The 16905-nt window shown below is 42.7% G+C and overlaps 1 protein-coding gene across 1 annotated transcript in view; it reads right to left on the reverse strand.

The window, feature by feature from the left end:
* Window positions 1-8394, reverse strand: part of kcnip1b (Kv channel interacting protein 1 b) — a 19767-nt gene extending 11373 nt beyond the window's left edge. The window contains exon 1 of the mRNA XM_035625406.2: window positions 7403-8394. Within this exon, the coding sequence (XP_035481299.1) occupies window positions 7403-7490 (88 nt within the window). The 5' untranslated portion in view covers window positions 7491-8394. The remainder of the gene's footprint in view (window positions 1-7402) is intronic.
* Window positions 8395-16905: the final 8511 nt, after the last annotated feature.

Consider the following 16905-nt stretch of genomic DNA (forward strand, 5'->3'; position numbering starts at 1 on the left):
AATTTCATTCAATTATCACATGAGATGAGAACTCGGTGTCCTTCATTAAAATCTGCCTAAAACCATTTTTTAAATGTAATTAAATACAATAGCATTTCCCCCCTCCAAAGTCCCAAGAAGTAACAATTGTTTAAGTTGAACAAAAACTCATGACCATTGGGTCTTAGGTTGTGCAAGAGTTTGCCTCATTCAATTGTTTCGACTTGACATCTCTTAACTTCACTTTAACATTCCTCCGTCATCGACACAGGTTTTTAAAGAGGTGACTGAACGGGCCACAGGATGAATCAGTACATCTGGATGGCTTCAGGTTTTGAAATTAGTATAGAACCTCTCCAGGTTTTTGGTCCCCCGTACAGAAAGGGGGACAATTCTGGAATGGCCTGTGCTGTCGTCTCACTCCGGATCACTGAAAGTTATATGAATCACTGTAGCTATTTGTCAACAACAAAACCATAATTGAATTAATCCATCCAGCCATTGTCTATACCAATCTTCCTTCCATGGTCCCAGAGGTGCTGGAGCCAATCTGTGGAGATGCGGGGTGCACCCTGGTTGGCAGATTATCACAGGGCTGATATATAGAGACGAAAGAAAACATTCACACTGACACCTGCAGGCAAGTTACAGTCTCCAAATAACCCTAGCTGCATGTCTGTGGACTGTGTGAGGAAGCCAGAGTTCCCAGGATTCGAACCCAGAACCTTCTTCCCATGAGGTGAGAGGGCTAACCACTGTACCAGTGTACCAAATAGATAAATAAAGTCACCACCAAAGGCTGCTTTTCTTTGTTTCCCACCATTTGATACCGTCGGGTCATTTTGTCTTATTTGTTACTGGTCAGACAAAACAAGCTAATTTATATTTAAAAAATGTGTAATATACATGAAAAATAATATTTCTAACATAACAGTAAGAGATTTATGTTCAAATTAATTTCAAGTAGAGCGATTGGAAAATAAAATATAAAGAATAAATCTTTATAAGACAAAAATTAAGTATTTTAAATTGAATCACAACATTTTGGAGCCTAGATTAAAAGTCCTGTTACCTGCCACACTGTCCACAGACTGCTCATACAGCACAGAGCAGTTTGCTCAAAACAAGACAAATATTGTAAGGGAAAATAAACCAGTGGCTCTATACGGTGATATGGATTATATTTAGAGCACAGGTGGAAAAGAAAGCGAAAAGAAAGCAAACTGAGCAAACACTCACTGCACAGACAAACTTTCACACGCGCTCATTCACAAGCTTGTGGCGTGCGTCTTCGAACAACAGGTGGCAGCAGAGTACAACCGCACTAATAAACCCCAGCAGCTTGTCGCCTCATGGTAGGCACATTCTTTTTCTCTTGGCTAAATACAACATGGGGAAAAATGAACAAGGTGCAACAACATGAACATCTGGACCTGTGGAACCTATGGTACTCTAATACAACACCACTCCGCCATCAACACACTGTCCACTGCACTAAACAAAGTCCATTTGTGTGTCAACGCTGGATTGTGCGCGTGAATATCAGATGGAAAGTATTAAAGTGGGCAATTAAACACACGCAGAGAGAAACCGGAGGCCAGAGATAAAAATACATCCAGAAGAAGAAAGCAGTTGCATAAAAGAGCGTAGTGAGGCGATGTTAAAAAATTAAAAAGCAAGAGAGACATATACTGTCAGCTCCTTTCGCTGCCTTTGCAGCTGTGGGAAGAAAAGAAAAGAGAGAGGACGAAAGGAGAGTTGTTTGGGGGGGGGGGGGGGGGGGGGGCGAAGGACGGTTCACGAACGAAGGGTGACTACGACTACTGGTCGGGACAGAGCTGTGGTGGATCTGGACCTGCCGCTGCAGTGTGGGGATGGTGTGACTCTCGCTGCAAGGCTATGCACTTAGGGGACACATGTGACTTGTGATAGCGAGAGACAGGCGCCGCATGAGGCCGGATTGGGTGAGCCTCCGAAAGGATGGCGCACGAAAAACCAAACAACTTGCGCACAGAACAGCTCAAGCAAATTCAGATGCTCGCAATTTGCTTTTGGTCAGTGTTACTTCAGTGGCCAGGAAGGGGCTGAACATGACCAAGGACGTGGACGTGTCAGATGCTTTACACAACCTTCTTGCATTAGGACGACGCTAAAGCTTGCCGACATTTGACTGGTCGCTGGAGCATTTTGTGCCCCATGAGGAAGAGTGTTCTCTAAATGTTGCATACTTCAGAACAAGATGTGGCAGAGGAGACATGACAAGGTCACTGTACTCACTTAACGTTAGGCCAATACATATTACATTCACATGAGTTGACTGGAATTTGGATCGATCTATGTTTATGCTTCAATGTCCATCCATCGGTGTCTTTCTGTTCTAAACGGTCGAGTTTTGTCCGACTGTCTCATACAGAAATGTTAACACTTGGATTAGAGGTAACAGTGTTGATGCTAGTATATTATAAATATTGTACATATTTTAACTGCCAATTCTGACTATCATACAGTGCTACTGAACCTATTTGTATTAAAATGGATGGAGAGCTCTACAAATGATTGCTTAACTCTATGTCTTGGTCCGTGGAGACTATCCATTAAACTTCCCTGTGGTGCTTATCTATTAAATCTAAAATTTGAAAAATAAAATTGGTAATGTGGCCCCTCATCTTTCCTCGTTCCCCTCAGTGCCGTCATTCCGTCTGCCAAGCCTCCCTTTCCTCTGATCTACAATTCAGAGACGCCTCATCAAACTCATCAGCCACATGAAACCAAAAAACTGTTTGAATCTTTAAGCAGCAGTTGCTTGTATCAAACCTTCCTCTGATAGATAAATAGATAGTTACTTTATTTATCCCAAGCTAGGAAATTCCATTTCACACAGCACCCTTTGAAAAAAATATACACAATATCTACACAAATCAATGTAAAATATACGAATTGCAAAAAATATAGAGAATAAGAATAATAAATGTAAAGAATTTACATGAAATATTAACAGTGGAAATAGTGCAGTAGTACAATCAGTTACCAGCAGTGTGCAGAGTGCAAATGTGCCGGGATTAATGTTAATTAATGTTCAGTTGTTTGATACAAGCATATTTCAACTTCAATTTCAATCAGTTTCGACAACACATCAGTTTTCATTGATTTGCAGTCTCACAGATTATGACAAAACCACTTTCTAAAGCGACCATGTGAAACAAGCGTGTAAAGTACTGTACAAACACTGCCAGGGATCTAAGAATAACAGCATGTGGCATCCCCCCCCCCCCACACACACACATGTTTCTCCAGCTTGTAGTGCTTAAAGGTCTGAAAATGAATATGCAGAGTATCCTGCTGAGTTTGCAAGTAGAGCCCTCTGAAAGGGGAACGAGCAGAGTTTTACGGTTCGCGTCGTCATGTGCGAAATGTTGCTGTAAGTGTGTCGCACGCAGGCAAATGTGTATGACAAACCAAACTACCAGAGATACATGTGTGCTGGAGATGAGGGGATTACATTCTTCTCCTTGCGTGTGTGTGTGTGTGTGTGTGAAAGTGAATATGCATGTGTGTGCATATTTTTCTCATGTCTTCTTCCATGCATATGATGACTGCTACAGATGTGCAGAGTAAATGGTGCAGAGAAAGGTTCCAATCTTGGAACGCAACCACCGCCGCGGTGAGAGGATTAAGAATATGTGTCATATACTGTACCTATACACGGTGAAATGTGCCCAGAGATTATGTAAATGTTGTCATGGCGCGTATCGCTGCACAATACCTCTGAAATTGAATACATAGACCCTTTGTGGCTTTATGGTCAAGAATATAGACAAAATGTATATTTCACACAGATTAAGGGGCCCACATTCTATGATCCAAACAAAAGCACACACTTGTATAATGCAAAGATATTTTAGCACGGGAACTAGCAGTGGACCACCACTAAATTTAGGGTCTGAAAATCTGTACGAGGCATGTGAAATAAAAAAAGATATCTTGCAGTTGGAGAATGAAGTGGAAAGGTTTAAATGTCGTGAAAGAAGTCAAACTAAATGAGTGTCAACACAAACACGGTGTTTCTAATCAGTGTTGGGTCTTTGAAGAGGTTGTGCCGAAAAACTGTCTGTTCAGGAGAAGAAACGGCACAAGCTTGGAAAGATGGAAGACTCACATACTGCAGCTGTCAGTCGCTCCTCTGACTGGATCTGACGGACCTGAGGAGACTTTACTCTCCATATTTTGTCTCTATTCGTGGCGTTTTTAGTTTATTCCCGACATTTCCACCTTATTCCTCGAAATGTAAAAGGAAAAAAATATATCTTCCTTTGGTTTAGTTTGACTTCATTCTCGACAGTTCCACTCTATTCTTAACATTTCCACTTTGTTCTTGACATTTCCTCTCGTTCTTTTCTCCTATGCCTGGCCCCCATACTCCACAGTTTCACATCTGGATTAGAAACATTCAAAATCAGCAGGCCTAGACACTTTGTTGAAAAACAATCCTCTCAAAGACTGTGTTACACCCCTGTCATCTGGACTGCTCCTGTTTTTTCTTTCTTTCTACAAGCTGCCTTTATCCTATTTTCCCGGCAAAACCTGCTGGTCTCGTGTAACAAAGGTCATTACCAACTCCCCCCGTGGTGCATTGCTCTTGGGTTCAATCTCCGCCTGTTACAGTCATATTATTTATAGTTGAGATGAGTGATATCTACTATCTTTTACCCCCTGAAGGTCTTTTGTGCGTGTATTTTAATGGCCACAAGAACAGTAGCTTGAGTACATTATAATGTAATTGATGAGTCTAATTGTTTTGTTCATGTTTGTGTGCACGTGTCCACCCTTTCTAAATGAAATAGAAATAAAAGCTTGACTACGCTCATCTCGAGATATCCCATAGCTAGACGCTAATATGCCATAATTCACACTCGCAAAAATCATAATACTCATCCACATTTTCTCTCAAATACTGTTATTTTAAAACTTGTTGAAGCGACAGAATTCATTTTAGACAATGTCTAACTTAGTATTTTGACCAGAGGCTCTTCGTTAACTCAGTGACATACTGCAGTGTTTAAATGAAAACCTGGCCCCTGCGCTGCCAGAGGTACAAGCACCTTCACCTTGAGTAAGTAACCGGTCGGTCCAATGAACTGTGATCGGCAAAAGCACAAAAGAACATTCGGGGGAGAAGAGACTCTGCGCTCGATATGAATTCACACTCCATTTCACAAACCGCTCATCCTCTCAGGACGCAGAGGACAAAACTGCTGTCGTCGACGAATAACGTCAGACAGACAGACAGACAAGAGATCGCGCTGACGAGCACTTCTCCTCTTTGTTCTTCTTATGATGTGTTCACCATCCTCACTTTACTTCACCATTACTGTAAGCAAAGTCACTTTGGACAGTGCTCGGTCTCCCCGTTTCCAGACGTTGCGGATGCGCTGGATGACCTAGATTGTCAACCCATGCAGCCATGAGTAGGCGGTATTATTTCTAGAACAGCAGAGTAGCTGATGTCACCAGTTCAGACCATCTACTGTAGTTTTCGCTCTCTCGCTGCTTCCACATTTTCGTTACCTTTTATTTATTTTTAACAAATGAATACCGAGCAGATATACATACCTGAGGAGTTTCTGAGGACAGCTCTACTGGACAACCACATCACACATAACAAGGCATAAACTGACTGGGAGAGTCTGGTCAGTTGATCAGTATGTCAAGTGTGTGAAAATTGTAAAGGGTTTTCTGCATCATACGGAAAGCAGTTGCTCCCGTCAGTTGCACTTATATGTCCTGTTGTTGACAGCAGAAATTTAGGAATAAGATCGTCAAACCCACAGTCGCAGGAGCAACCAGAGGATGATTCTAAATAGCTCACTATCTTTAAAAGTCCACCAAATACACAAATTAAGATTTAGATTAAAGAACACAAATGCACGATTTCCATTTGTGAATTTTGCTGACAGTGCTGCGTAGGTGTTGCGACTGCTGCTGGCGGTTCTGTGTTTGTTCTGTGAGCATATGATTTTGGGAGTAAGACGAGCAAAAAATGTTTCCGAATTGAAAATAAGCAACTGGTGACTGCAGGTGTATTGGAAGAAAGACAAAAATAAACATAAATCTGCAGTTGACAGCAGTGGGGGTTTAAGCCAAGAGTTGCCTGCACCTGCAGAGATGCTGTATGTGCCATATTTTCCTGTGCGGATTGTACCTTTTTTTTTTTTCTTGTACAATTTTTATTAGGCCAGAGCATTTGTTTTCTTCTTCTGGTGGTGGGATCAAATCAGCGTTTTTTTTTATGACTTTATAGCGGCACTCTGACTCAGCATTTGTTCTTTTGCTGCTCGGGTGAAAAGTAAACTTTCGACCGCGTGACGAGCGAGGTCACGAGGAGAAAGTACGGCCGGGGCCTTTGGGCACAAACACAATGAGCGTGACAGGAGGCTGAGAGAGCGTCGCAAATGTTGCCTGAGAGGTGTGTGCACGGACGACGCGGACCAAACCAACCTCCTTTTACAGCCCAAAACTAGGGGATGCTGAAAAATACGGTTTTCTGTTCCATGATTCTGTCCTGTGCAGGAGAAGGCAGGCCTAAAAGAGAACCCACATTTAAACACAGCAAACTCCTCCTTTTTTATACCCATGGAATGTTGATATCCTCCTGTGATGTGATGGATGTCAATATGATATTTTATTTTAAACTTTTATATATTTGTAGCCATTTGAAATCATGTGCAGTTATCCTCTCTTAGCCGGAATTAGAGTCGGCCATCCTTTCTGTCCCGTGACCCCTTGAAGACTTTGGCATCGACAGTATGGATCCACGGACCCAACCTGCCCAGGCTGCTGTTGGCGGTGATGATGGGGAAAATATATTTCTTGGCACATGCTCCTCAATACCAATCAATCGGAGTATTGTTTGCTGACCGTTGCGTGGTCAGCAAACCTAATAACCCTAAGCCTGACCCCATTATGAGTCCGGGCCACAATTTACCCAGCTTCTAATGGCTACTTCCAGTAAGATAATGCACCACGTGCCGAAGCGAATGTCGTCTCAAACTGGTTTCAGGAACTGGACAGAGTTCGGGGAAGTGGCCTCCCCCCCAAGTCGCCAGATCTGAATCCACCTTTGGGATGTGGTTCGAAAGGAAGACTGGCGTTATGAACGTGCAGCTGACAAGTCTGGAGAAATTATGCGATGCCGTCGTGCCAACATGGAGCAGAATCTCAAAGAGAAGTTTTCAACATTTTCTTGATTGAGCCCTGACCTTTGCCACTGGATCACACCGGCAAAGGACAGTCTAACACAGAGTATCCATTGAATGTTAGGTGTGGCCCTCTCTGATGGTTATGCAACACATCAAGTCCACAGGTCATGAAGTGTGTAAAAAGCAGATTTGAGTGAATCTGTGTTTGGGTAAAAAGCCAAAATTACCTTTCGCGAGGGTTCCTGAGACTAATCTCTGCAGGGACTGGATCAACTTGAGGACCCCCTGCCTGCAGCGGCTGGTACAGCCAGCCATCCCGAGATAAGGGGCAGGGGCAGATGTTGCCGAGGCTTCACCACAGGAAAAAAAAAGAAGAAGTTTCCTCCAGTATATTTGAACAAAAAACACCAAAAAGAAGCTGAACTTGCCAATGTCTCTTATACCCTGTTTCTTCGGGATGTACCTCTGTAGCGTTGACACAATCCTCAACGCGAAGAAAAGTCTGCCTGATACATGTCAAAGTGAAGATGACAGTAAGAATCTAGACACTGAGTCAAATGCAAAGGGAAGATTATTTTTGCACTGCGGCGTAAAAGAACAAAACAATGTGAATTCACACATGCACTCTTCCACACAGTTACACCCGAGGACCTGTTAACTCACTTCACTCCGTCCGAGAGAGATGCTCGCACGCCCAGAGAAACAAAATCACGCACAGTGGAGAAGTTCCGAGGCAGGTATTGCTGCGACTGCACAAAAAGAGCCAGGTAGTTAGAAATGTTGCTGCTGCAAAAAAGAAAAATCCCGTCCTGGACGTCAAACTTTTTCAAAAAGCAAAGTTGTGTTCCACAGACCCCCCCCCCCCCCACCAAAACCAAATGAGTCAGAGGATAAATTATTGATTGTCCAAAGAAAACAGCAGTGAACCTGGTCCGGCCCTCGCTCTCCTCGTCTCGTGTGTTCCTGATAACTCTTTTCTTCTCCTCCTCTTTGTCTTGTCTTCTGAGCTGTGGTTCTTGTGAGGTATCAGTTCCTCCCTCCAGTGTGTATATATATATATATATACTGTATATGTGTGTGCGCGTGTGAGTGTGTGTGTGTGTGAGTGTGTGTGTGTGGTTTTCCCTCTGAACTGCAGTGGGAGCCCTGCGGCTGTGGTCGGTGGAGGAGCTCTGCTCTCAGCAGATCTGTACTGCAGAGAGCGCCTGCTGCTGCTGCACCCGCCCTCTCGCCACGCTGCTCCCTCCTCCGGTCTCACATTGGAGCTTCCAGGCTCTCCATCTCCCCGGAGCTGTTTTCCAACACAATTGCACGGTCCATGATTCAATAAATAAACTGGTGCAAAAAGAGAAAAGTGGGCGGTGGTTCATGCTTTATGGCCAGAGCACAGATCTTTGTGGCAAATTAATTCAAACTTTATCTCAACAGTGGACTGCGTTTTTTTCCGAGTGAGATATCAAATGCAAATTGCTTTGATACATATTCATATAACCTACAGTATTTTATTATCGCATATTGAAACATCAGAAACCCAGCATCTGTACTAAATCAGCGCATCTCTATGTCCGCTTTATGTATCATATATTTGTTTGTGGTTTTTTTTCTATCATCACTATTAGAGAGACTATTAAGACTATTACTACGTTCATATAAGATTTAATTTTGCTGGATGTTTCTTGGCTAAAAATGTGAGTTTCATTATTTCACAGTGATGCATAACCATCAAGTGTCTGCCTCTGGGATGGAAAAAAAGGTAGACAGAGTTAAAAAAAAAAAAAAAAGATAAAAAAAGATAATACTGTTATTCTACAGTATAGTATATTCATTTTTCCTCAATATATACATTAAGTTAGGCTGTGTGAATCCATAGCTAATATTTATAGAAAACTGTATTTCCCAGATGAGTGTCTCTGTAAAGTAGTAATATCAAATCCCCGTTGTTATCGGCAGGACTGTACAGCTGTAATCCTGAATGAATCTTTTGGGGCTTACTCATGGCAATCAAGCTCCCACCAGATATCCAAAAAGCTATCATTCTTTAAAGAGAACCAGAAATTCACACACACACACACACACAAGGAGTCGACTGTACCACGGAATTAACAGGTTAAAACAGGTTACATAAGCCTACAGTTTGCCTGAGGAGACGGAGCTTTTTGTTTCTCACTCGGCTGAGCTGAGGAAATGCTCGGGGAGAGCATGACACGGTGCCTCCTCTGTCTGTTTTCCTCCCGCCCGTCCTCTCTCTTGTCCATACTTAATGCTCACAGACTCTATTCATCTCCTCGCAGTCACCGTGGCGCTTTTTTTAGGAAGGTCTCATTCCTACGGTATATCTTTATGCTAAATGACATTAATCCATTACCCCCCCCCCCAAAAAAAAAGAGACAAGAAAAGAAACAGCAGAAGGACAATACCATAGCTTACAGCTTCCGTGACTTGAGGTGGTTGTTGGCACAGTCTTGTTCAGAACCCAGGGGAGGAGCACTTTACTCAGAGTAAAAATAGCCGCACAGAGTTATAGCCACACTGTCAAGAACAATAAGTATGTACAGGATATCTTTAATGACTCTTAAATTATAAATGGTAACAATAACAGTAAGAAATACTATGTTGTTCTTTTTAAAGATGCTCTTTTAAGAAGCCCTTATTTGTGTCTCTGAAAAGGTCGAACAATGAACTGCAGTAGATGGGATTCGCTGCCAACCGTGAAAAAACGCTGACATTTTGTATTATTTATGATATGCCGTAAAAGTTATCACGAGTAACAGCATTATTATTATCAAAGTATTTTTTTTAAGGATCCTCTCTTTAAGTAGGCACAGAATATATATATATATAGCTTTCTTAGACTTTCAATAATGCTATTTTCTTTTTTAAAGTGTGGTATTATTGTACAGTGCTTCCCAACCAATCAGTCAAGCCCCCTCCACAAGGGTCACAAGATAAATCTGAGGGGCCGTGAGAAAATTCATGGAAAAAAGATAAAACAAATTTCATATTTCTCTGTTTTTAGTCTTTATAATACGTGGGAAATGATGGAATTGTTGGAAAAGTTTAGATTTAACAATGTGTTGTATCTTATAAGATTATTGCATCTCTCTGAGAATGTAATAGAGAGGAACTATTAGGTTGCATGAAATGGAAATACTCAAGTATGACACATTCAATTTTCTACTCAAACACAGCACTTTAATAAATGTACTTAGTTACTTTCCACCACCACAGCTGCAAAACAACTTTGGAGCTTAGATAATGTCATTTGCTCGTTCGTCCACCCACTCGATGTAACCATGTCCACGGTCACACGCTTCAACCAAAGTATCTATATACAGTATCATAACATCATCAAGCATATTAAATTGTGATCCTGGGTACAGTTTGCCTCCCACAGACAGGATTTACATGTCTCCTGATGTAGTCTAATGTATGCTGGTATTTCAATGTGATGGATCGGCTTTGATTTCTGAACAAAAAGAATCCTTAACATAAAAAAACACAAGAACATAAAGCAGCAATATGCTGCCACATTTGCGGTCATATCAACAGAAATGCCACATGAGGTGAGGAAGGAGGAAGAAGAAGAAAAAGTGTCCGTTATCTGCACGGTTAACCATAAATAAACTCACAAAAACCTTCTTTGGCACTTGTTTGCAGAAATGACTGTTGCCATAGCGAAGCTGCTTCCTTTGAGAGGGCGTTTTTTCAGACTTAATGATAATTTAAGTTTTTAATCATACCAACTTGCTTAGCTTTGTGAGTCATACCCGGTGTTCACTCACTCATTCGACCATTTGCATAATCCTGGTGAGTGAAAGCCTCAGATTTTCCATTTCTTCAGGGCTGAGTGCTCGCTGCTGTCAGCACGAAATCGTCTGTTGGGTGCAGGCGGCCACACCGCTGACCCCCCCACCCCCCACCCCCTGCTGCAGCAGCAGCAACATCAGCACATGTGTTGCCTCCCACACAGCCAGATATGAAGCCTCCCGAGCCCGCCGCACAGAGCATGCATCAGGCAAGCCTGCTCCTGGATCTCCAGACGGGAGTTTGGGAGTCGTCCGCACATGGAGCGATGAGAGGTGACAAGTACAGCGGGAGGCCGCGGAGCGGAGATATCTGGCAGTGTGGGGCAGTGCCAACAGCTGCTTTTTAATAAAAAAAATAATAGACCGACCCACATGCAAACTCACACCCACACACACAAACAAAGTCCTGGCTGTAAACACAAAATGTATTTTTTTTTTGTAAAGGGAGAAGATTAAGATAAATCGAATATGGATACAGGCAAAGCCTGCGTGTTAGATTTCATCTGGTCAGTACAAAATGATCCAACATTAGGTAGCAACATAAGAGAAAAGCGTTATGAGTAACAGGTCTTATCTCTGGGGGAGGAATCATTTCAACACTTGCTGCTAATCAATGTTAAGTGAGGTATAAGGGAAGTTTATCTGAAATATACAGCTCTTAGTTCCCCTCCCTTTTCTTCCTCCGCCAAGGCCGAACGATCCTACACACGATGGTCTAGACCTTACATAAGAAATATGAAAGAAAAAAGGGTAGAGCTCAGATGACCTCAATGATTTATTCGTCACAAAACGTAGAACCGTTCCTCCACCGAGTTTGGTGGAAATCAGTTGAGCAGTTTTTGGCGTACCGCTGTTCAAGATGAACCAACAAACAGACATGGGGGATGACTAACCAAAGCTGAGTCTGCGGCCACGTGAGCGACTCAATGAGGCCGCATTGAATGACAATCTGATCAATTTAATGGATGGTCAAATCCCATATCGCACTGGATATATTAACGGACTCGTGGCGTTACGTGAAGAATGAAGGGATCACACGAAGTTGTTCTAATTCCACATGAGGTCATTAGTGTTGGTTAATGGACATTGCACTGAAATCTCATAATCAACCTCATGGTGCCGCTACAATTTACAAGCCACGACACCAAAGGCGTAAAAAATCTCACAAATGTGACTGTTGAGAAATTTCAGCCTGTACCAAAGCTGAGTGGAGTGATTAATCCACTGAAAAAGTGATCAGTGATGAAACAAGCTAGTAAAGTTTTGAAAAATCTTTAAGAGCCCCCCCAGTCACGTTTTAAAGCATATGAAAATAATCTGCTGTACCTAATATTTTGTTTAACATTGTTTAACAGAAAGTTTTCTATAAACTGAAAGGGGGCTGGAGACCATCCACTCTCTCTCCCTCATTGCGGAATTATGAGACGATGAATATTCATGATATGCAAATAACACAGGCCACGCTGCCTCTGCTGCACTGGAGGTTTCCAGTTTCTTTGCCTCACATTTGCATATTCGACAGCGATTGGTTTTCTGCATTGGTGACGTACCAAGTCTGGCTGCCGGGATTCGTTTGAATTTCAAATTGCAGAGAAGTGACACGGAAATCACCTCCTCCAGGAGAGGAATGTGAAAACACCTCTATAGTGACAACATTTGCTCAGATACAAGTCCCCATAGTCAATGTCAGACATTTAAGGGGACAGAAACAGAAGAAGTGAGTGGAGGAGGACTTTAAAGATAAAATTCAGTCACATTCTTCTACATGCTACGATAAAGAAGTGTCAAACTGATGAGGTCACACCACTGAATGCGCTCAAAGAAGATCAGTCGAATCAAATTATCGAGTACGTCGAAACCTTTCGGGCTCAACGGTCAAAGAAAAGCTGCAGCTCAGAGGAGGAGACCTGAGCTGCCACGGAGTTAAAAGTATCCCTCCGACCAACGGGCAAAAGCCCTCGCTCCCGGTGCAGCCTGCAGAAGATATTTGTTTAATTATCCATGGCGGCTGCTGCCCCGTTCAGGTCCACTGGGTACAATTAGGACGTGTGGCCTAACAGACACCAGCCTGCACTCACTTACATACAGACGCAGAATTCACAAACCCTACAACGCAGGGGCGCAAATGGCCTGTCGAGAAAAAAAACGGCAAAGGAATCTCTTTAAATTTTCGAGCTTTCGCACCTCGCCGCCCCCCTTCGCCGCCTACACAGTTGCATAATGCATGAGGTTATTTGAGCACTTTTATCACATTCCTACGGAAAGAAGTAACTGGATGAATATTATTAAATGCACGAACCACGTGGACAAAAAAGATGCAAAAAGATGTTCTGTCGAAAAATCCATTTTGATCGATTCCTTTAAAAACTAGTTTGAAACATAGATTGAAAAGAAAAAAAAGAACTTCAAATGATTGACCTTCTTTCCTCAGATAATGAAGCGATCTCCTCTTTTCCTTTACCAGTAATTTCCCTCTAAGTCTCTTTCCTTCTCTATTGATCTTTATACTGAGGAGAGTGTCCTCTCATCCGCCACCACGCATCTAACACACCGGTCCAGTTTGTAGGGAATAGAGGGATGTATCAACGGAGTTGAACAGTATCACACACACATGTTGTGCCAAACACTGGCTCTTGAGAGGGTTCGTCACATTTTTTACTGTTACCTTGGCGCCACTGTAGGTTCTACACGCTTAGAGGGGGGGAGAGATGAGGGCAATTCAGGACCCCACCACTGGATGCCTCTAAGTCCTGAACACTGGACCTTCAATCGCATTTGACATATCATGAGTCACCTCATATTTTTCCTTGTTCTGTAATTGCCCTCAACGTCTCTCTGTCGAGACATTTATGGTTCGCGTGCCTTCATTCAATAGTCATTTCTCTACTTGCAGATCTCAAAGCTTACTCCCTCTAAGTTAAGTTTCTTGACGATTTCCAATGAATCACATGGACGTCTTAAACTCCCAATTGAGGAAAACCTCAATGATTTGAGCGCTGTCATTGATTCTTTAAAGCTCCACCGACACATTGATCTGTCTCATGATGTCAGTGGGGAGCTTTAAGGAATCTTGCAGAAATATCACTCACTCACTCATCTTCAACCGGTTGTTTGGGGTCGGGTAGCAGCTCCAGCAGGGGACGCCCCAAACTTCCCTTTCCCGGGGCCACATTAACCAGCTCTGACTGGGGGAACCCGAAGGCGTTCCTATGGGCCAGTGTGGAGATATAATCTCTCCACAGGGTCCTGGGTCTTCCCCGAGGTCTCCTCCCAGGGGAGGCACCCAGGGGGCATCCTTATCAGATGACCGAACCCCCTCAACTGGCTCAACTGAGAAAACCCATTTCGGCCGCTTGCACCCGCGATCCAGTTTGCCTTTTTTGCCTTTGCCTTCCGGCTCAACTCCCTCAACAGAAATATCACCAAATACAATAACCCCCCCGCCCCCCGTGCTGTACTCTGAATGATTTGAATGATCCGTCAACGTTAACTACAAGTTTTTGTTGTTGTTGTCGCCATGACGCCATGCATACTGTGCGGGTTAATAAAAAAAAGGCCTCAAGAGGTACAGACATTTCTGTAAATGAAGTCTGCAGGTGGTGAAAACATGCTTTGTGCTGCCACCTGGTGGCGATACTTTTGTTTGGCCAGAGCAGGTCTGATACCGTCCCGTTCGATTTGATGAAAGCTGCAATACGCCCCAGGCTTGGCTACATGTCTTTGGGAACACACAGTTGAACCAATCTCTGAGTTCTGTCCTATATGCAAGGCAGCAGTCATTTCTCTGCTGCAAATGACAGAAGACCACCCCCCCCCCCCCCCCCCCCCCCCACACACACACACACAAAAACAAACTACCTGTACCCAATGTTTTGAATGGTTCGGGGTCTGTGGCCCCTTGGGAAAAAACAGCAGTCTTACTGGCAATCCTTCGCCCCTTCCTCACTTTTTTTTTTTCTTCAATGGCCTCCTCGGTTGCAGGGGGGGGGGCCTCACAGACGTGCCTCTGGCTCGCACCACTGTCACAGTCAAGTGAGCTTTTTGTCAGTGATTTCTTTGCCCCCCCGTGTTCAGTGTACTACGACACACTTCAGTGCACATGCTCATCATCCCTCCGAAGGTAGACAAAGTAAAACCACGCTCATCGGGGCTGACTTCCAAACATTTTCACGATAAGAATTTTAAATCATCATGTCCCTCTTTATTCCCAGATACTTAGTTGGTGTACAGCATTGGGGGCGACGCAGACCGGTATCAAAACCAATAAAAGAATGAATAAATTAAACTGAACTATTATGGTTTCATTGCAAAACCATTTTTTCCTATTAGGCCTCCAACATGTATTGAAGATACAGAGCCAGCCCTTGCCTATATGGGCCCCCTTAGGAGAATATGATCATGTATTTTTTTTGGGGCTTTTGCCTTTATCTTTATACGCAGCTGCCTTTTCCATCAACTGTCTGACTAATTTCGGTTTTATCGTGCCTATAGTTACATTGCGCATGCAATACATTCGTCAACATTAGATTGCGATTTTGCATGATTGCCATTGACATAAAATAACGTGTATATAATGAAATGAACTGTAAACAAAGTCTTGACTGAAGTTGACGTTGAGATTAACATGCTGCTCTTTGTTCACCAGGTTGGTCTTCATCGATCTCTGTGCTGGAGAGATGCAGCACAGGAAATGATAATGTGAGAGCAAACCTTAGATAACAGCAGTGAAAATGAGAGAGTCGGCCTCTGAGATCACAGGCGGCGGCCTGGTTCCCAGGCCTTACACACATCATGAAACAAACACAATATTAGATTAACACACTTATAAAACAAATTGATGACGCACACTCCGCGCGGCATCCACTGTAGATCTGTGCCTCGGTCAACAAATGTTTAAATGTAGAAGCACATTTCCAGTCCCATTATGTAAAACAACATAATAATGTCTCTTTGCTCGGTGATAATCCCCGGGTAGAAATTTCCCTTTTTGTTCTTTATTTTTCTGCGTTCGGTCAAGGTGGCCTTACACCATCTATCATCAAACATTGACTGAAGCACAACAACGCAGATTGATAAGCATTAAATGGGTGGAGCCTGTTTACAAATGAACTATCAGTGTTAAATGGAGTCTTATCTGTTTAAACGCATTATATTATATAATAGTGTATTATATTATCATATATGACAAAGACAAACCTGAATGTATTTGCAAACAAAGTCCGGCTTATTGACGTGTGACAGGTACATTCCCAGTGTCAGACTGGCTTGGGTTAATCTTTAATTGGCCAAAAAAAAAAATATGACTACTTTCTTCAGAATATAACGCTTTGGTTTACATACATGAGATAAAACAAGATAATCCTCATCACATGTAACTGGAGTACTTTGACATGAAATTCTCTAGAATCGCTTGGTGCTTTCGTCGCCGTCTTGCTGAGAGTTGGATGAAAAGATTAGTCACCACTCTCACAACTGCGGGTTCAATGTGAAGTTTGAGCTTTCAAGTACAAAAAATACATGTAAGCGTGTAAATGAGAGGATTTTCTTTAGTCCCGCCACTGTGACACAGATGTGATATTTCCCCACTACTGTATATACAGGAGGTACAGCTGCATGTAAACATCCCATTTCTTTTACTTTGGTTTTTGCATGTTTGCACAAAGTTAGAAATTATGGCTGTGCTGAGCACGACTTGGAGCACAATAAAATCCAGAGGAATCTGCTGCCTTTTAAAGATACTGTATCCATTAATTGACCCGCATGTGTCGCCGTGCAGCTGCTGGCTCGATCACTTCCAGTTTTAGACCTAATATATATATATATAAATATATAATTCAATAAATTCAACCTATTTTTCATCTACCATTGCACTTAAATCAGAACCATTTTAACCTAAACGTCACCACATATACACGTACAGCACA

This window comes from Scophthalmus maximus, chromosome 2 (genome assembly GCF_022379125.1).
Source record: "Scophthalmus maximus strain ysfricsl-2021 chromosome 2, ASM2237912v1, whole genome shotgun sequence".
Classification (NCBI taxonomy): domain Eukaryota; kingdom Metazoa; phylum Chordata; class Actinopteri; order Pleuronectiformes; family Scophthalmidae; genus Scophthalmus; species Scophthalmus maximus.